Here is a 21,631-nt window from a genome sequence, read left to right as displayed (position 1 = left end):
ATTTAATTATGGTTCATACAGGTCCACTGCAACTCCTACTTCGGATAGAAGTGAACTGTTTTATGAAAAATATAAACAATTCATTGCACAAAAAAGTAACGACATGAAATATACAATATCTAATCAATCATTTATTGAACCCAGTTCCCCGTACAGAAGATGGTGTCGGCCTAACATTTGGTTCTTCCGTCCACAGCTCTTACATAGCTATCTCTAACGGGGCCTATCTCTTACCTCAGACTTTATCTTGAAACAAGAAATACACAATTCCCTTCCGCATTTCCATTTATTTCTTACTAATTATACTCCCCCCCCACTTATATGCAACTTTACAAAAACATTTTCCTATACACCTTGATTCCACTGCATAAGCAGAAAGTGTTATTACCTTATAAGCTACCATTTCTTTAACAATAAGCTATTTTCTACTCAATAATTAATTCCCTCACTTCATAGCCTCAAAACATTTTAATAATAGACGCAGAACACCGTGTTCTCCACCTAATAATACCCTATCAAGATATGTAACTTTCATACGAAATGTTTTTCGATATTGCATATAATGTAAAAGCATATAAAGAACCAAGAACGGCAAATAATCCATGCTTCTACAATTGATTAGTTTCATTGACAACGGACTTGCGTCTGCAAGAAACAAAGACTCACGACCAATGCGCGACACAAACATCATAATAAAGTGTTTATAAGTGCGCCGTAAAACAAATTGGGACACAGTTTTCCACTCTTCTTAATTCGTTAAGTTTTTCTATGACCTCTCTATGCAGACGGGAACACATAAATGAAAACAGATGTGTTTGCATCTTCCCGGAACTGAAGTGTTACAAGAAGCTAAATGGAAACAATTGCGGCTGGAGTTCAATGAGCGGCTTAAACTTTCGACGATGAGACTTGTCGAATGCTGAAGTTTATCCACCGTGTCGGCAAATACTGCAGTTGCCATCTTCAGGACGAATACGTATTTGCAGCTGCAATGCTTGCCGGACAACACTCAACATTCGACGTGACTCATCCCCTAGCCTACATTACGTGCACAGAAATGCGAATATACAGCACGACTGCCTAATCAGCTATTTCATATGAAGTGGGATAGACAATAAGAAGGAATCTTATCTAGCTACCAGACTGGTACCTCTTCAGTCTCAGGATGTTCCTTCTCTGGCGGACTATGTGGAATGCCATAGTGGCATAGAATTAAACTAGACCACATGGTCAGAATGTTTCAACAGCGAATGACTTTAGTGGCGCAATTAACAACGAATGAGACTGGTAATTACTATTAACAGTTCTCGTAATTTTCTGTATAAATTTTTGGGGTTCTGAAGGATTATAGGTTTTATACTATTACAAACTGGCCAATATCGGATTTTTGAATATTTCATTTTGGTATAAACCAGACGGAATAGACAGGGAACACCAAATGTGTGTACGAGGTCGGAGGAGACTTGAACTCGTCCCACGACAGAAAGAAAAGACAGCAATTAACTCTGTTTAAAAAGCGTTTTGTTGGGTCATCTGTGGGGAACGGCGAAGTTGTCACATCACATCACCCCGGGTGTGGAGCACCGTTACCCTGGAGACTCAGTGACCTACTTGCTGCCGCAACAGGTTCAGGCTGCGCAATCATTACGATGATAACACGTCCGAGGTCGATACACCACGCGGGCACAGGGCAATGACCCCGTACGGCATATGACGGCGCAGTAGCTCGTAGACTTTCGAGAAGAACGCGGTTCGAATATCGAAAAGGTTCTGTCAGAACGTTTTCGTGCTATCCTCGACCTCGGCAGAAGAATCTGGAGATACCGCTCTAAAACATGCCAAGGCAACCTCCTTCCAAATCCCTATAACGTTCTCATTTGAAGTTGTATAGTCCCTCTAACTGAACAGAGATGTTTTGTTGAAAGTTAAATAATTTCCAGATTCATGACCGCCATAGTACGATAGTGGGCGCGCGACAGCCTCGTTCCTTGCTCACATCTTCTCATCAGACTCCTTTACCTTCCGGGAGCGAACCCTCGATACCCACTGGATAGGATCTGGACGTAGCTGCGTCCAAAACCGTCTATGTCTCCACCAGCTGTCAAACTCCGACCTTCCTGCTGCATAGCCAGTCGTTTTACTCAAGAAATCGCCACTTTTTACCAGTGGAATTGATAAAGCAGAGGAAAATAAACTAAAAACATTTTAATTGCACGCTGGATTTCATTAACTCTGGTTTACAATGGTGACACCGCATTTATACAACCCTATTCTTGGTAATCGCCCTCGGACGAGTTTCTCTCAGCTCTTTCTTGTATTTCTGTCAGGTTTCTTCAAGCTCCATGCGTGAAACATTAGTATAGGAAATAGAAAGACCTGTAATCACGGTGTGGGTTCAATGTACGAAAAACCAATATATGAACAGTCGCTGCGACGTCGTGGCAAATATGTGAACACGATCTGCGTTTGATGCAAAATCTCGTGACTCTCAGTCAGATCTTTTAATACCACACTTACACCATATCATATATGAATGTACAAAATGAACCGAGTACCTGAAGCAGTCCGAACAATATTTAACCACACCAAAAGACTGAAAATGTCGGCTGCAACAGCTCATACTAGATTTAAGTAATGGTTTTACTGTAAGACAGAACCAGAATCCTTGGGTGGGCCTTAGGACGACAAGTTACGTTAGTTTATAGGACGAATTTTAAAAAGGCGTTACAGCAAAATCTGCCGTTATGCATGAATCAAAACATCTTCTCATTGCAATAATTAGACCTACATCCTGGTACGCCTATCAGGCGTCGTGACCGATTCCAACTGGGTATAAAAACTAACTTACCGTATCAATTCAGTAAGGGTGGAAATAAAACTGTCCACATATCTACCTAGCACGTCATAAACGTTGTTTAACTTTAAATCAGGCTTTTGTTAATTTTCAACGTGAAACTATGAGAAAACTAAATATATTATTTTACATTTTTTTAGTACGTCTGTGAAATTAACTGCCAATAACCACAGCCGGCCATGACACACATCTGTCACCTTATTTTTAAGCGACACTGTGGTATGTAACAGTCACCATAGCCACAAATGATACATCGCTTAGCTCAAGTTCTTTGGCATGTCCAAAGAATATCTACTTAGTTTCACTAGAAAGATTTAACAAGGCCTTTCAAGTCATGTTCATGACGCTGAGATCGAAACAAAGGTTCTTAGAAAAAATAAAAGTTTACAGCACAACTTTTTTTATACTGTATTAGCAGGTAGGATCTAACGTAATAATAAATATCTGAATTATAAAGCTAAACCACATACAAGGCGATGGAGGCAGCCAGGACCTCTGAAACGTTGGTAAACTTCTACTAGACTGCACGGCGCTACAACCCAGAAGACAGAAATATTCATACTCACCGCTGTGAGAATTTCAAATCCTATACACAAGAGTGATTACGATTAAAACGTCGTCAACTTGGCCGATTTCGCCTTTGCAGCTGTTCGCAAAACAGACCACTGGGTTATCTGGTACAAGAGAAAAGTGATGCAATTTTTTCAGACACAGGCAACATTTGTTTAATTTAATTTTTAATATCGGATTTGTTCCCATAATATAATTCGAATAACGTTCTCATATGAGTTTAATGAGTTTCACAGCAAAATTATACCCATTTGTACTTAGGATAATGTTCCCAACGCCGATTTTTAATCCAACAATACGAGTTTGAAACTTCTACACATTTTCGTGTTGCAATGTCGCCTTCTTGAAACGTAATAGCAGAACAACCTACTGTTAAATAGGTATAACCAAAACGTTGTCAATGTTCAGTCATTCCAATAAACTATTTAAATTTAGAATTATCCAGAACATCTACGCTTTAATTATATTTTAATTTTTCCTTCATTTGTAAATATCAAATAAATTAATTACGAAATAACTTCAATCTTCCTTGCAAGCAATAAACGTTGCAATAATGTTATCGTGCGTGTTTCATACTCCATTTTAAAAGCGGAAACATCTGTAGGAATTAACGCCTGATAAACACAGGGCTAGCTTGCATTACCTTTCCAAGACTGCAACAACACATAGTTATCACGAAGCTGTTAGTAACATAAGACAAATGTACTATTAAACATGCATGCAAACTTACACGCAAATGTACAAACCAACACCAAAGTACAACCCAACCCACCTTCATCCGAGAGCGAGGCCGACCCGGGGTTCCAGGGAAAATCTGCAAATATCGAAGGAAAAAAGACAAGAGAATAAGATGTTAGTAGCTACGACAGTTAATACAAAGATAAATTTGAAAAATAATAACATGCATGTGCCAACTAAAATAAGTGAGGAAAGAAATACTAAAATTCCCAAAAATAAACTGAACACTGAAGATTTCTGTCTTCATACTCACCGCTGTGAAAACCTCAAATCTTAGAAACTGAACATTGTCATTAAGGTGACACAAATATGATATGAAATGTTTAGAAATGTTAATATAACAGAATACGACAAAATGTAAAATCTTCCATCTTAAAATTAAAAATAATCCCTTCTTCCAATAACACTATCATTGGTCTGAACCATTGGAGGTTATGGGGAGGGGGAGGGGTAGAAAATAAACACACAACTCTATGGCAGACTCAAATGAGCCCCACAAATTAGCAGAACACTTTCTAAACGCATAACAAATTAAAAGTGTAAAATACATTCATCAACACACTTATCACAATCACAGATTAAAGGATAAAACCTAACGACAAATAATTTAAATCAGATCAGGCATCGGACAGCTTCCTGATGACTCAGAGTACGTGCCTCCGAAACGTCGGCTAATTTATACGAGACTACACGGCGCAACACCCCACAAGACAGCCATCTTCAGCTTCTGGAATTATTTTTGAGGTGTGTTACATTTAGATTTTATGTTACAATATTGGTACACCTTCCCATTTATTACGTCTCTAAATTCAGGTTATATCGGGCCTGCAATTTACTAATGCACCCAAAATAACCTTCAGGCATATTCATATGAATTGATTTATTTTAGCACATTTAAATTGCTCCTATGTTCGGAACAAACACCAATCAGTGATATATTATGGAAATAACACGCTCCAATCTGTTCTATATAATGCACAAAATTTCCTATTACGTGTATGCACATAAATACTTAATTTTTTAAATTAATTTCCCTTTTAGACCCACAATGAAGTTTACCATCATCCTACCTGTCAGGTCGACAGCGTGTTTTCAAAGTTCATTTGAAGTGAAGAAAAGAGCAAAAGTGCGGGATACCTTGAGAACATTAACTCCGAATAAAGTTAATCCATCACAATTGAATACTAGTCCGCGTAAAATTTGAAACAGGGTTCTAGGTTGTAAGTAATGAATCTTCTAGTAATAAGCTGCAAGCGACGCAAATGTTTGTCTCGCATTCCTCCCAGATGACTTCCAAAACATTTTATTACACCTCGTAATGCTGCCTAATGTACTTACACATGAAGACTGGTTACATAAAATTAAACATGACAAAGATATATGTTAAAATTACCTCCCATCACCCAACATGAGTCATGCAGTTATGTACTGAACCTTCTGCTGGCAGTTTAAACTACAGTTAGTATTTAGAGAAATGTAAGAAAGATACGAAATGGCATGCCATTGTGACGTATGCACTATTGGCTAATGGTAATTCTGCAGTAATCACATCATTAGCCAGACACAGATCGTGTCGTGAGTCGTTTCAGCGCCATCTGTCAATTCGCATTATAAGTGAATCTCCTTATACAATCATATATATGTCCACGTTAAAGATTTACAACGTAGGGTTCGCGATGCAACTATATTAACCTGTAAACCAGCAAAATAGCGTTCAGGGCATTTTGACAAGGATAAAACCCAAAATAGATCAATATAAATAAACTGGTAAAAAATAATTGGGTTTTCCAAAACTCTGATTAACCAGAAAAATGTTTACAAAAACAACAGGCATGTTTCCTCCCTCTTCTGTAGGGCATTAACGCTTGCGAGCTGTTACTTGCACGGTTCACATATTCCAAACACAAATTTCACCGGAGTGTGCACGGTCTCAAAATTTAATTGGTACGCAGCGCCGAATGAAAGATTGTGTGTGGCCAGCACGTCCCGACTCATTTAAAATGTGCTACCGATTTACACGAGAGTGGAAGAGACTCACAGATAACTCCTCGCTTCTGTAGGCGGTGAGCGTCTGCTCGTCCTGCAACAGTACGCAAAAGTAGGGCTCCCAGGCAACCAGGGACACTTTGCCGTCCTTAACAGCATTGGCTGGTCTGTGGCCGATCTGCAGGTCCTTATCTGGAAAAGAAACAACAAAAATGGATGCAATATTTGGACAAAACAAGAAGATAAACTTTGACATTATTCGTTGTTAAAAATTATAAATTGTTACATGAAAGTATATTTCATATGGTTGGTTGTCGATGTAGTAACCGTTGATTTTTGTCCCTTCTTTGAGATATTAAAAGTATCGACGGTCGGGGACGAACCCGGAACCGTCAGAATAAAGCCTACTACGCTAACCACGGTGGTACAGTGGTTAACGCAGCCTACTAGTCTCGTAATGAAAAGTATCAGGTTCGATCTCGATGTCACTAATAACAGTAACAAAAAAATTAAAATACCAGCACAACAGCCAACCGGAAGTAGAGCCAACTCCCAAAACGTCCTGGTTTTAAATATGTCTCAGAGAATGTAGCCCCACAATGTCCAACACGGTAAACTCACAGCGAATCAACCATTGCCACAAACCTTTAGAAAACAACTACAAATTTTGCAGTATTTCAACGGCCGCTACACTCCCAGGAACCCATGGAATGGGGAGGGTCAGTGGGTTCCAGACGTGACCGACAGGGCGAAAAGTCTGTGTCCGCTACGAATTTTATTCTGCTTGTCCAGCCCATCGAAATTCACTTCTGACTGAACTACTCTGGATCATATAAAATGAAAGTGAATACGGACGCCAGGCTAAAAACGGCGAGATTTCAGGCTCTCCGACGACATGTAAGAAGAAGGCTGTCTTTGCGGGATGTAGCGTCGTGTAATCAACTAGAAACTGATCGACATTTAATAGGTGCTTACCGTCTCCATCATCAGGGCGATGACTACACAGCGCAACATCCCAGAAGTCAGCCATCTCTAGACTAAGAACGTTTGAGGCTCGAGAAACAGTTGTACCTTCAAGTAAATACCTCCACCGTGACGATGAGGACGGTATCCGTCTCTTCCACCTTTCACTCATTGCAGACCTAACATACGAAATCGGAATGCGACGAACAGTGCACCAGAACAACACTCCGAACGCGACACACGGCAAGCAACTGAAAGTAAAACCAGTGTATACCTCTCACACATGACACGTGACGACATTTCATCTGATTTAACTGTACATATTTTGTAATGAAGTCCGACAGACCTGCACAGGTGTTTCCACAAAGGCTACCTTTCATCTATCGCCAGAGCAGTCCAGTTATGAATGCTGCACGATACAGGCCTCATACGAAGAGAGCTGCGTTTCTTCCAGTATTAAAATATCTTGAGACGTTTCTGGCAGAAATTTAAAGCCACGTGCTTCATTCAAAGAATGCAACTTATAGTCTCGAGTTTCCGTCGAAGACAAAAAAAACGCAAATGGGAATCACTCGATCACTAAGTTCTAGTCTATACTCGTCAAGAAAGATTTTACATCAAACAGGACGACGTTAAATGTAATTTGTTTCCTTTACTCCTTCCTTTCTATACATTTTAATAATGTACGTAAAGGCTCTTAGTCTCTGTACAGACGGTATTTCCCTTTCTAAAATCCTTCCTCAGCACCAGCCTTACACTAGGCCAACCTACTTCACTCACTTCTTGAATAGTCTAACGTGTTCTAATCATTTTTCTCCGTTGCTGTTCATTATTCTATTTTCCGAATAAATATTTAGTTCCTTTCGTGTACTGGCATTTTTAATGTTGTCCAATTTAGTGTCCTTTTGACTTTTTAAATTTCTATTACATAAATTTTGCTTACATTTTTATCGTCATTAGACCAAACTTCACTTCTTAACAAAAATGTTGGAACTGTCATCACAAAAATATAAAATATCCCCTACCCTCCCTGTCATTTGAATATTGCATGTTCCACTAATATAACCGATTTTTAAAATTCAATGTTCAATACCAAATTAGAAAGAGAACATAAAATCAGAAAACGTAACAGACTAAGTCGCTTCTGCCGAACTGAATTCAGAGTTGTTAATCACTTAGCTACTTCAAACGAGGGATTTATGCATACTACAGAAATTAGACAAAGTTACAGGGAACTACACGCTTACAGTTCAAAAGTCAAAACCCGTGAAAATATCAAACAAGGGAGCCTGGATGAGGGGATGTTATTTTGTCGGAAAATTTCACTCTTGGAAGTAAAGACACGGTTCAGAAACTCGTAATAAGCGGGAGCTTGTTTCGTTTGCCTCCACCCACAACTCGAGAATCGCCCCACAGGCCAACGGGGTGATGAAAGCAGCTTGAGGTACGCGTTGAATAATTCATCACGAGTACACCGGCAGTTTTATAACGCATACACGTAACCCTGTAATGTTACAGAAAATACACGAGAGCGGGGGATGGGCAATGCGTTGCGGGGCAGTATAACGACGCTGGGGCGAACAGAGGTCACAACAAATTTCTGCACTGGAATTTCGTTTCGGGAACTTTCACAGTTCTGGCAGGAGTGAATTACTGGGTCTAGCCTACTACTAGCGCAGTTTTCCCCTCCAATTTAACTAACTGAATAACCACGAAACCAACTCCACGGGACAGGGTCTTCCTCGAGTAGGTGAAAATTATTTAACCCAGTGTGGTCAAAGTTTCTGCACGCGGGACACGCCCGGCACAAGACCACCAGAAGCCATTCTCGTGAAATTATTAGTTACAACAAACTCGTATATTTTCTTTATTTCAAAGGATTTTAAAAAAATTCGATTATTATCTCGTATGCCATTTTGCGAACTAGTACCACGCTTTCAAAATACCTACGGTAAAGTGTAAATTAACCTGATAAGAATTGTGTCAGATACAAGCTGTTGCAGGAGCAAATTCAAAATAATACGTAACTCTACAGTAATTTGTTTAAATTTCAATAAAATGTATATTTCAGCATAGAAATAAGCACTATAATATGGTAGTTTGTCATATCTTTTTTTTACGAGCCCAGAATTCCAATAAACTGTTCACAAAATTCTGCTATTCGGCCTTGTGCCATATCTGTAAGATTCATTTTGATATATGATATACACACACACAACGCTTAAGTAACATACGGTACGGCCCGCGCGAACTTCGAAATTGACCCATCTGACACCGAGTACAAATAATTATCCATCCCTGGCCTAAACTGAGGAAAATGAAAAACGTCGAGATGTGCGGAGGAAGTGATCAGTACCAGGAACAGATACGTTCCACTGTGCGATAATTGTGGGCAAACCTGCTAGGTAAACGATCAGCTCCATTACAACAGGTGCCAGGCCACAGCTTGTGACAGAACCTGCGGGCTGGTAGGCCAAGCGAACATCTGCACTTGGGCAAGCTTCAAACAAAGAGAGGCCTTGAATTTCAAGTCGACAGTAGGCCTACTTCATAAATTAAAGACACGCAGCTGGGTGACTTCATGCGAAACAAAAAGGAGAGAGTTCGAATCTCGACGCATTTACTCATTTAACCTTCCACCCCACTTATTTTCTTAGGTTATTTTCGATGCTGTATGAACTACATTTTGTCTGGAGTTTATTTAACCATTCTGGCAGTGGACCAGATCGCTTGCCGTCTAATGATAAAATGATTGAGTAATGAATTGGGAAGGACATGGAAGCAAGGTGATGTGACGTAATTTAAGGTACTATATTATTAGCATTTGCCTAGAAGGGGTGAGTAAAACCACGAAAACCTGTCAGGACAGCCGGTATCAGAGTAGATAAATGGACTCGTCTCCCGAATACAAAGCAGGAATGACAATTCCAAACTGCAGAGTCGTATTTATTGCAGCTCTCTCATCTGGCCACGTAAGGATGTGGCGAATGATGAGAATTCGTAAGAAAGCAAAGATGGTTTATTTTTAAGGAATGTTAAGGGGGAAAAAACATATCTTCCAGATGATCATTCTTCACACAATTTTAATAAGTAAAAGTTCAGTCTACTTTATACTGTTGATCACATAGCATTAAATAAACTTAAAACCGTCTTACTCAAATCGAGATCTGCTTCCATCATCAGGTTAATCGCCCTGATGAGTGGGCATAAACTCCCCTGAAACGTCGGTGAACATCTATCGGAATACACACTGTTACAACCCAGAAGACAGAGCCATCTTCATCAAAAAGATGTATATTAATTATCACCGACTTAAGCGGCGCTGCATGGCATCAGGACAGAAGTAGAACGTCTCCTCTAAAACAAACGAGACAATGACGCGATTAAAAAGTGGGCTAGGCCAACACATTTTATAAACAACAAAAACAAGAAATCGATGGGCCGGACACGCATTCTTGTTACATAAAGACGCTTCGGAAAAAAATTCCTCTTAATTACCTCAGTAACCAGGCAGACCACCATAAATCAATGACATGGTTAAAAGGTATAAATACACATTTAAGTAACTGCCAACAATCCTGTCACTTTTGCAGATCTTGAATGCACTAAATAGGGTTTTAATTACGAAACAGATGTCAAATGGACATAGGTGTGGAGGTGAAATGGATAGAATTCATAATGTGAAGTCTATTCTGTTTTAATACCGTCCTCATATTCGTGTGGTGCACACTGTTGTAACAAACGAGGCTGTGAATACCGAGCCATAGCTGAACAGCCTAATCATTTCTTGTACTCAAGAAAATGCTATTACCTAATTCAAGAAATCAATTCAAGACGATATAACCATTAAATCTGTAGTAAAAGAAAATTCAATTACTTAATTCTACAAAATCTAGTCCTGGCACTGAAAACATTCGAATAACGAACGGAATTCGTGGAGTCTTTCTTGCGCGCCCTCAGTGGCTAATTCCCAGGCTCTTAGGGAAATTTTGTAACACGCTGTTTGTCGTCTTGTCCCAATATTGTATTCCGCTTAAATGACAATAACAGAAACTTCTTACACATTTCGAATAAAACATTGTTATATGCTGACAGATATAGGGTGAAAACATGTTACCTGCATTCTTCCAACTCAGAATATTGAGGAGTACAATGACATTCTTGTGTATCTTTTTTGTAGTGTTCTGTCTGAGGACAGGTCCATATGAACAGGATCCTTGCATCCTTTTCTCGGACTGGGACCTGTTCATATACGTTCTTGGCAGATGATCCAGAAGTGGTTTGCCATTGCCTTCTTCTGTGTGTGAATGGAGTAATTGTTGGGATGCCACGGAGAAACCGGGGAAGCCCCCGGAGGAAAACTCCGTGTTGCCTAGACCACGGCCTTGCCCAACACAAGTTATAAATTCGGGCACCGCAGGGAATCGAACCCGAGACCCCAGGATTACAAGGCCAACGTTCTAACCGCTAGACCACCGTGGCAACTATAATATATTAATTTTTCAAGGAGTATTCTGCTGAAAGTAGTGTGTTATAAATTCACATTCGAACTGTGTACAAAGATGATAAATAGGACAGAACACATGAAAACTTTGTATATTCCCATATAGATGATAAACAGTTGCAGTGTAAGGCCAGATGCCTCTAGATTTCCAACAGGCACGAGACTACTTATGTAACGTTTCTTTGAGTTCCCATACCAAAAACAGGACAGAATATTCCCATGTACCTATACCTTTGATCACGTTTCCCATGAATAACCAAGAGCATTTTGTTTTTAATGTCAAGAGAACGAGATTAAAGTCGGAATTACACGGACAGCTGAACACTCACCCAGGCAATATGTCGACCACTGACGTCACGCGCAAAACTAAACTAAAATTAGAAGGGAGATAGGGAGAGAGGGAACAATCTGTCTACCGAAAGTCACAGTTAGAATTCACACTTAATTATCGGCGGATCCTGACCGGGGAGAAAGGCAAATGTATTGATAGAATTTGCTTGGTCGTCCTCAGTTGTCCAAGAAAATTCTCGTTTAGTATCCTAAAATCGGCAACGACCACATACTTGAACATCCTTACACAGTTCATTCGACGTAAAAACGCAAGCAATGGAGAAGACAAAGCAAAATATTTATGAAAAACGTACGAAAGCTCTATGGGTGTAAAACTTGGTCTCTTACATTACGGGAAGAATTTGATTCTGTGTGATTGAGAACGGGGAGAGAATGTCTGGTCCCAAGAACGGTGAAGTGACGGATGGCAAATTCAAAGCCCATGAGATGTACGGGGCATTTGGCGCGTGGGGAGATGATAAATAAAGTACAAAATATTGGTTAGAAAGCCTGAGTGGAACAGAGCGCCCGTAATACCTAGGCGCAAAGTGGAGGATAATATTAAAACAAAACTTAGGGAAACAGGGTTGATATGTTTGGAGGGTGTGCATTGGACTCATGTGGCTCAAGACAGGATCGGTGGCGGCTCTTATGAACACGGTAATGAAAGTTCGGGTTCCATAAAAGATAGGGAATTTGACTAACTGGGCGTACTGTTATCAAGAATGACTCTGTCCATGGAATTAGTTTGTTACGGTGCCCTGAAATCTCTGCATTACTTTAACACGTACAACGAATATGAGGAGGTTGGTGTAATGTATTTTATACAGGTTATTTATCTATTACCAGACTGACACTTGGGTTGACTTTTTGAATTCTCACTTCACACTTTCCAAATTGGAAAACCTTTCACAGACCATGGCGAAAATACCCGTTATGCTGACTGTCCGTGCGTGCCCTTAAGAGGCTGAAACTTTTGTTTCTTCTGAGAAAACAGTCGCAGGGTCTTCAAAGCACGGCCTGATCAAGTCACGAAGGACGAGACGGACAGGCCGTGTAGCATGCACGGAAACAGCGTACAAAATTGTAGTCAAAAATCCTGAAAGGAAGAGACCACTTGGGAGACGTAGATATAGATGGAAGGATAACATTGAAAAGCGTCTTAAAGAAATGTAATGATTTCGGCCGTCTCATTCCTCACGCTAAATAGCTGCTACACAAATTAGAAGCTCCTCATTATGCATGCAGTTTTATCAATTCTCCTTCTCTCTTTAATCCACATCTTTTCTTCAGCGCCCTGTTATCTAACATCCTCAACCTACGTTGGTCCCTTAGGGTCAGGGTAAAATTTTTATATTAACATGAAACACATAAAATTATAGTTTCGTATGTTTTAAATTTTAGTTATTAGACAGGATGCAGAGAGACAAAAGAACACCAAACAATGGTGGAAAGAATTATCTTATTTTAATCTGCTCATAATTTACTTTTTAACGTAATCTATATTTCTGCTGTCATCCTCAAATATATTCCAACATATTAAATTCACATCATAATTTAATATGAATGGCACACGTTGGTTCATGAATGTGGCAATGACAAGTTTCGCTTATGAGCAACCAATTCGTGACTTTCAGTGCAATTTCAGAGTGAATAATTGAAGGGGTGAAAATACCGATAAACTTATGGAAAGTGTGGACGACCTTGGAAGGACACAGACGGTCAGTCACACATAAGGAGGTTCACAAACAATTAACTGTAACATTGCAGGTGTCCTGTTACGGTGACTGGCCGGCCTCTGTAGGCTGTGCCGCCTCTGAACAAAGTCAGTGTCTACTCTGAAGGACCAACTACAATAATGTGATCAATTCCCCGAGGTGCACAGGTGCAGTAAGAAGACGCATGCAAGCTGGTCCCATATACGGACGAGTAATTACATCACTCTGCTACAAAGAATTACAACATGAATTTTACAATTTCCAATGATTCTAACCTTTCACATATCATTTGTTGTTGAGTAACATCAGATCTGAAACAAAAGCTGTGAGTTGTCCCTCAGTAAAATATACATGTCTTAAGAATCCCTTCTATGTCATTTTTCATACCTCACTGTATTTAATTTTCATTTATTACATACACAAATGTAAGCTTCTTTTGTAAAACTAATCATATTACAATACATGAAACTACAAATATCTTTGCCTTATATTTCGTTAAATATACACCACGTGGAAAAGTGTCTAAAACAGTTTATAAGTCGTAAAGTATAATAATAACTACGTCTGACGTCATAAGATACTGTCTTGTACGAGATATCTGTGAGAAGAATTATTAAATTTTATCTGAAGTTCATGTGAGGGGCAGAAGGTTCTTATTCGATTCGACTCATAGTCTTACTCCTCTGCTACCTTAAACGGAAAGAGATGCAGTCTCCGAAACGTCGTGTTGAAAACCTTATGACGATCGACAATGTTCAAATCAAAAACCTTGTTCATGACGAAACGCCAATGTCATAAACATTCCGACTTACCGGTAGCTTTACTCATTCTATCCTAATCGGAATACCACGTGGGCGAAATACAACCAATAACATGAATCAAAAAATATTACCGAAATATTTGTTTGTTAAATGTACTTCAAGCAACAAATAATTTGAAATATATTCGTTTTTTTAACAATGTATTCAGGTAGTACCAACTAGAATAATCGATCCTAATATCCAAGCTATATCAAATAACTAAAGGTACATGGTGATACTGTAGCCGGAAGTATTCCATGATATGGAAAGGACTGAGGAAAAACACTCAATGTGGCCCTGAAAGAAAATCCCAAGGAACGACCAATGACCGACAAGGTCGCCGAACTTGAAGAACAAGAGGAGAATGACAATTGGACAATTCTGTCATGGACAATGCGAAATCGGACGATCCGACTGCCAGAAAAGAGTGAGGACGACGACTTGTAAAAGTGAGAATGCATCTCAGTTCTAGAAAATTATCTGTGCAGCATGGGACGCTACGGACATTTCACAGTATCCGGTAATTAAACTAACAAAAATATATGATACTTCTGATAAATTGCTGCATACACAAAAAAAACCCGCTAAAAGCAAAGACGTGTGAACTGAAGCGAAAAATACATGACAGTGCCGAGTCAGTCTGTTTAAAGCAACATTAGGAACTTGTCACGGTTCCAGATTAAATTTCAATTGTATGAGTTTAAAAGATTTCAGCACACAGACACAATTTATATGAGGAAAGGAGAAAAGTTGGAAGATCTTCTCGAATGAATCACAAAAATGTTCCAAGACCATTCTTTCAGTTTCATCGTAACTCCTGCAGTAAAAATATCCCAAGTACTAAAAAGTAAAATGAAGAGAAACATACAAGCCTATTGCTGAAAAAAGCTAATTCGGAACACAGGAACGTATAATTTTTCTAGCACGTCTTTTAATCATTCTCCTTTATCTGTTCATCTAATAGCATCTGGTGAACAGTACAAATTAAAACTCCTCATTATACAGGATTCTCCACACTTTTCCTTGTGCGGTATCTTGTTCTCAAACACGGTAAATGTACGTTCTTCCTTTACGATGAGAGAACATGTGTTCCACCTATATCAAACACGCAACATTAAAGTTTGCAAATTTCAGTTGTCTCATAACATCTCGTGATGTGTTAGCTTTTCACGACAAGAAGCAGTCGTCAGACCCCCACAAAATACATAAAAATCAAAAAAAGCGACAGCAATGAACACAGAGACATCAAGTACAGTAACACCATTTTGAAAACCTGTATCGCAATTTGAGGTGCAAATATTTTTAAAAAGCCTTCTGGCTTATGTGCTCATCTGTATGAAATCACCAGTACATGTAGTTTATATCGCACACAGTGTACTACTTCGGATTTCGGGGCTGAACCGCGTCGAATGTTGAGAATTACCCAACGTATCGGCATCCACTACAGTTGCCATCTTCAGAGAGAATACGTAAAGGCTGGACGTTTTTGAAAGCCTTGTTTTGGGCAAGCAATAAGGCGCCACCAACTGTCTGTCCTGCACAAGGCTTTCAAAAACGTCCATCCATTACATATTCACCCTGAAGATTGCAACTGCAATATTTGCCGAAACGCTGAATGATTTTCAATATTCGATGAGGCTCATCACCAAAAGCCGAAGTAGTTCACTGAACTATAACCGTGAAAACCAAAGGAATTTGTTTCGAACATGTTCCATCTATACTAATGTCATAACACGTGGGCACGGATGGACAGCCACGTCTCACACCAACCGCGTGTAGTGTGTGACGAATACAAGCTTCTGTCTACGTTAGATCCGTGCAAAACGTGCTACTCCTACGTATGTTGGTCAGAGACAGAAACGAACACGAGGCCTTAATGCACAGTGCCACTGTCCCGGTAGTTATCCAGTAATTTGCCACACAATTATGGGAAATGATGTCATTCTCGAAAGACGTGACAATGCAGGAACTATAAATTGCTTAATACGAATATTCTTAGCAGGACTTGAGGTTCTCACAGCGGTCTGTATGTAGACGACTGTCTGCTGGGTTTGCAGACGTCTTAGAGGGGCTTGCTGCCACCATCATCAGGGCAATTACTAACAACCCTGATAACAGAGGCAGCAAGCACCTTTGAAACGCCGGCAAACTTTTGCCAGACTACAGGGCGCTACAACCCAGAAGACAATAAACTATCTTCTAACATTCTTGTTCTACGAGATGTCTTAAAATCGTAGTTCTCGCCAGTTTTGTGTGAAAATGAATTGCGTGTTCAGAATTGCACACTTGGAGAGATGCAGCATTTTCGTTAAACCTAACAAATTTAGATTAGTGTAAGTCTGCAATAGCAAACATTATGCGCACAGACACATCACTTTGAACGGTACTCTGCAAGGTGTGAGACGTTGTCTCTTCGTTTTACAGGAGAACAGCAATTAACAGTGTCTTACTCCTCCAGATAACACACTGCCAGATGACAGCCCACATGTAAGAATTTATGGAAGAATATATTTCGTGAACATGGCTGTTTTCTGGGATGCTGCACCGTGTAATCGGCCAACTTCTACCAGATTACACGACGAAAAATCCCAGAAGACGGTCATCATCATTTTCGCCGCCGTGAAATCTCAACATTTTTCGTCGTAACCTAACGACAAATATACAGAGCATGCAGGGAGAATCACATGTTTTCTGCACAATACAGCAGACTGTTCAAAGAATATTTTAAAGCAGTAACTGTCTAATCACGTTTATGTCTTCACAGCTACGCCCTCACACTGACCATTATAAGCTATAAGCGTAATTTTACAGCGTAAGAATTATTTATCGTGGTAATAATATATTCTGGATGCGTTATATGTCGGGCTACTTTATTCTACGTCGTAATGTACATAGTTCTTCTAATGACTTAGTAAAATCATGAGGACTGCCAATTGGATAAACAGCCAGGTACTTCAAATAACCACCTTGTACATTTCTTATCTAGAAGATTTCACTCATAATTAGTACAGATATTTCATGAACTAGTATCCAGAACCAGGAGGTATTACTACATACAGGCATCATACCATTGTATCAGTTAGCAACATGCAAACTCGTAATATTAATACGAGATCGGCGTGCATCGTTGTTTGAGCTGCAAGCCTGGCCCACTGCCATCATACTGAAGAAGGCATCCTAAATCGGACAGCGCAAGAAACATAAGCCAGTTAAGCAATTAGCTAAGGAAAGAACTACTTTCAAAGTAGTTTGCACTTTGACTCATCTTAGTCAACATTATATTTCTTCACACGTACTTTCATTTGCATACTTGATAACCTTTAAAAATTAAACAAGGGACAACGACTCTTGAATACACGCGAAACCAAAAAGTAATGACTGTAAATAAAGTTTGACTGTCCTGTTCTGTCCTTGTATTTGCCCCTGAAATGGAAAGGGTAATTTAAAAATTAGAATGTTTTACTAGTGACAGTTGTAAAGGCAACTATTTGTTATTTTACGTTTAAGAAAAAAAAAACCATGCCTCCATCATTGGGGTTCGCATTAACATTGAATTACCCTGACAGCTTAAAATCAATTAGTATCGTTACAGCCCACTGAATACAGAAAACACGTACTATGCCTATAACTGTTAATACACAGATCCGTTACATGAAATGACTGCGTTAAATCTTAAAACACTAGACATTTGTAATTTATTCATACAAGCAATCAATGATGAAATATGCATTCACTAGCTGACAACGCGTACTTAAATATGTTTCAATAAGTAACTAAACAACTCATTATCGTCACCCCATTCCATTCGACTTAATATTGACTTTTGGTATTGAAATGTAGTTAAATAAGTCAGATAGTAATTTCACAACATTCTTTCACTCTGCCCATAAGTTTCAATGCGCACACAGACAAAGCTTTGTACTGACAGGTATTTTGTCTCGCAAACATCAAAGTCCTGGCACCATAGACGATGATGATTAAGTACCTGGGATCTGGTTTTGGCACTGGAAGAGAGTTTATAAGGTTGATCTATTACTGTTGTCTGTCATAAGAGGAAATGCACGTGTATTGTGCAACAGGCCGTGTTCAGCTCTGAGGCATGTGATTTCTGACTGCAGTTGGGCCCATTGCTTCTTGCAAAACATCGTCTTTGAAATCAACATTCACAATGAGAGCGGTGGAGCACATGGAACACATCTCTTGGCAGATACTAACTGCTCACAGCTTAGAACCAAATTTAAAAAAAAAAATAGATTGTGCTATGAGGGCTACTTTCTCAGAAACCCTGAGCGTCCACGCAAACCACATACGTTACCTATGTACAGAAATTAATTGACAACACAGAAAAATTAAATAAGAGGAGCAATTCTATCGCCATGGGAGCATTTTATTCGTACACCTTCCACAAACTGGACAAAAAGGTATACTGTATTTCGGCGTCTCTGTCTTGAGGCAGAAGCGATGAGCTAGTCTTTGAGTCATTTCTATGAAGTCTTTAGAACCACAGCGGTTAACGAACTACATTCACGGCACAAGCCCCGCCATGAAAGAAAATGAACACTCAGTTTGTCATGAAATTTCCTACAACGAAATCCAAAATTTCGTCACCGTGTTAACAAAAGCTTGCAACTAACTAAAATTCTGAGACAAACCGAATATTCAAATATCGTTCTTCCATATTCTCGAATACCTCCTTTGTCTTCTCCTTTGAGAGATTTGGAACAAAACTGTGTACGAATTTCTTATTTGTATCGTGTATGCTAAGCGTCCGTTCATCACATACTTTTTCATATTATCGCCCTGACAATAAAAAAAAAGAAGCTCGTGATAATCCCCTTCCCATAATAACTCCTGATGGGTAAATCCTTTCAATCTGTTCAACGTCTAGGAGTCCTCAAAAAACAAAGAAAGCGTAGCATTCAAAAAATTCAGCGTTTACCTCAAATAAGGCATAACACGTCTCCTTCACAAAGATCAACTGGTTAATGATGTTCACGGAAGTAATGACTGTTTACTCTGAAAACGATTCGTATTCTGAGGCACTGACTGTTAATGCAGATGGTATACACAGTTACCACTAGTAATCAAAAGATTAATAAAATTGTCTCCGTTAAATGCTGCAAAGCCCGCTACATTCGTGTGGCCGTACCACGAATGTACTAGCAGCCTCAGGGGACACTTGTGCTACTGCGTTTGTATTCGCTTTGAACTGCGCTCTAGTGGATTGTACAGCACAAACGGCTTGTTTCCACGCACGTAAATATCCACTAATTGCCACTTGCAAACAGCGATTAACATATGAAAGAATTACGAGCATTTTATGCATGGTGGAATGAAAATTAAGTATAACTTGAGTTTAATTTTATTCGTCTTTTGGGGGTTGGTGCTCCGACTGCTGTTATAAATTTACAGGGCTCCTTATACAATAAAATAAACAGTAGGCCTTCTTGATCTGGGAGTCATAAGACTGACAGCAGAGAACAATATAATGTCTGAGGATTCAGGGAAAAAATTCAGCGTTATTGTTATCATTATTGTAATCTGTACAATATGACATTCTTGTGCTAAAAACTTACGGACTGCAGAGGTTTACTAAACACAAATGTCTTTTCAGGTGATCAGCTAAGTCAACACGAAATAAAACTCCGACGTTTCGTAATGATCACAAACTGCTATGATGAGAGATCCGAGACTGCCACTACAGTATACAAAGCATTCCAGTGTCCAGGCGATGAAAACATCGACAGTGTTTGAAACACTGAAGCTGTTATCACATGTTACGGTCGATGATAATTCGACAAGACTTCAGAGTATTTAGACGCTGTAAGAATTTAAGATTTTAATAAATTTTCTAGATAACTGCTCAGACCAGTAATAAGACTCCCTGCATGGAGAATCATATAATCGCATGATCTCTGTCATTCATTTCTGGAGTGAATTAAAATCCGCGACCCGCGTATTCGAATGGCCACAGAGGGTACACGCGATGTATGGTACGGACAATCCGATCGGAGATAGAAGTATGCCAGAGTGAGAAATTTAAGCTCAAACAATTTTATCGTAAATTAATATATGATATTATACATTTATTCAGTGTCACAAATTTCAGGGTTGAGAATGACACCCTAGCGCGCGCCCCCCAACCTTCCGTATCACATTGTTTCATACATATTGCCTAACTTGATCTATTGCTCTAAAGGTCATTAATATATCTCCCCAACCTATACCCTACCAGCAGTTTCTTTAAATTATACGTTGCTTAAAACTATAACCTAGAATCAACTGCCCATATTTCGCTTTACTGTCCTAACATTTACCTCTAGGTCGATATTCCCCATTTTGTGCCTACATTAATCACTAGCTTAAAATTAGGTTTATTACCCTTATTATCATCCCTAATGGCAGTACACATTCCCCGGTTATTTCACAAATGCCTACTTCTCATTTCCCTCTATATTTACCAATGTATGTCCAAGTTTCGTGCCAATTTCCAGTGTTCCTACCTCGCGCTAGCATCTGTTCGCCTACAGCGGGATCCAAATTCCATATTTTATTTTTCCATCATCATCTTTCTCCACTCCTTTGTTCCCTCGCAATCCAATACGTGCCACAATTCTTCATCCTTCATATATCTTGGACACATCTATTGCAAATTTAGGGTGTGAACATTTCGCGGGTAAATGTGATGTATTAGCCAGCCCACCGTCTCAACAAAAGACACGCCGAAAGCAACAGACCCATTCATCATCCACACCACCAGGCAGATTCAGAAAACAAATACAAAAGAAATCAGCGCTTGTAAGGGGTTTGCGAGTCAACGTCCTTTTTATGTCTAAAGTACAGCGGCTGCCATGTTTCTCTCTTCACGAGAACTTTCCACATGAAAACTACCAAACTCGACAAGTAACGAAAATTTACAACCATAATAACACGTTATGCCTATAAATTTTAACTCCCAGCAATTTTTCTGAAAGCCTCAGCATCAACTTATAAACACCATTATATCAAGTTTCAAGTTCATTACTGACTTATGTGGAGGATTCTGAAGACTTGAAACGAACATCCTTTTGTATGATTTGAGGTTTTCACAACGGTGAGTATGAAGATTTCTGTCTTCAGGGTTGTTGCGCTGTTTACCAACGTTTCAGAGGTCATACTGCCTCCGTCA

General features: G+C 39.4%; 1 protein-coding gene across 7 annotated transcripts in view; it reads right to left on the bottom strand.

Moving 5' to 3' along the window:
- Positions 1 to 21,631, bottom strand: part of raskol (Ras GTPase-activating protein raskol) — a 262,564-nt gene that overhangs the window by 126,572 nt on the left and 114,361 nt on the right. For 5 of the 7 annotated variants that reach the window (XM_022084520.2, XM_022084516.2, XM_087350956.1 and 2 more), the window contains exons 2-3: positions 6,201 to 6,340; positions 4,197 to 4,238 (exon numbers count right to left, since the gene is read on the bottom strand). In XM_022084520.2, coding sequence (XP_021940212.1) covers positions 4,197 to 4,238; positions 6,201 to 6,340 — 182 coding nt within the window. Of the gene's footprint in view, positions 1 to 4,196; positions 4,239 to 6,200; positions 6,341 to 7,219; positions 7,299 to 21,631 lie in introns of those variants that run through there. The other 2 variants (XM_087350982.1, XM_022084517.2) reach the window with 2 other exon arrangements.

Source organism: Zootermopsis nevadensis, unplaced genomic scaffold, assembly GCF_977971745.1.
Source record: "Zootermopsis nevadensis isolate Lab colony 2312 unplaced genomic scaffold, Znev_1.0 Znev_ptg000002l, whole genome shotgun sequence".
In the NCBI taxonomy this organism is placed as follows: domain Eukaryota; kingdom Metazoa; phylum Arthropoda; class Insecta; order Blattodea; family Termopsidae; genus Zootermopsis; species Zootermopsis nevadensis.
This window is presented reverse-complemented; position numbering and strand designations above follow the sequence as displayed.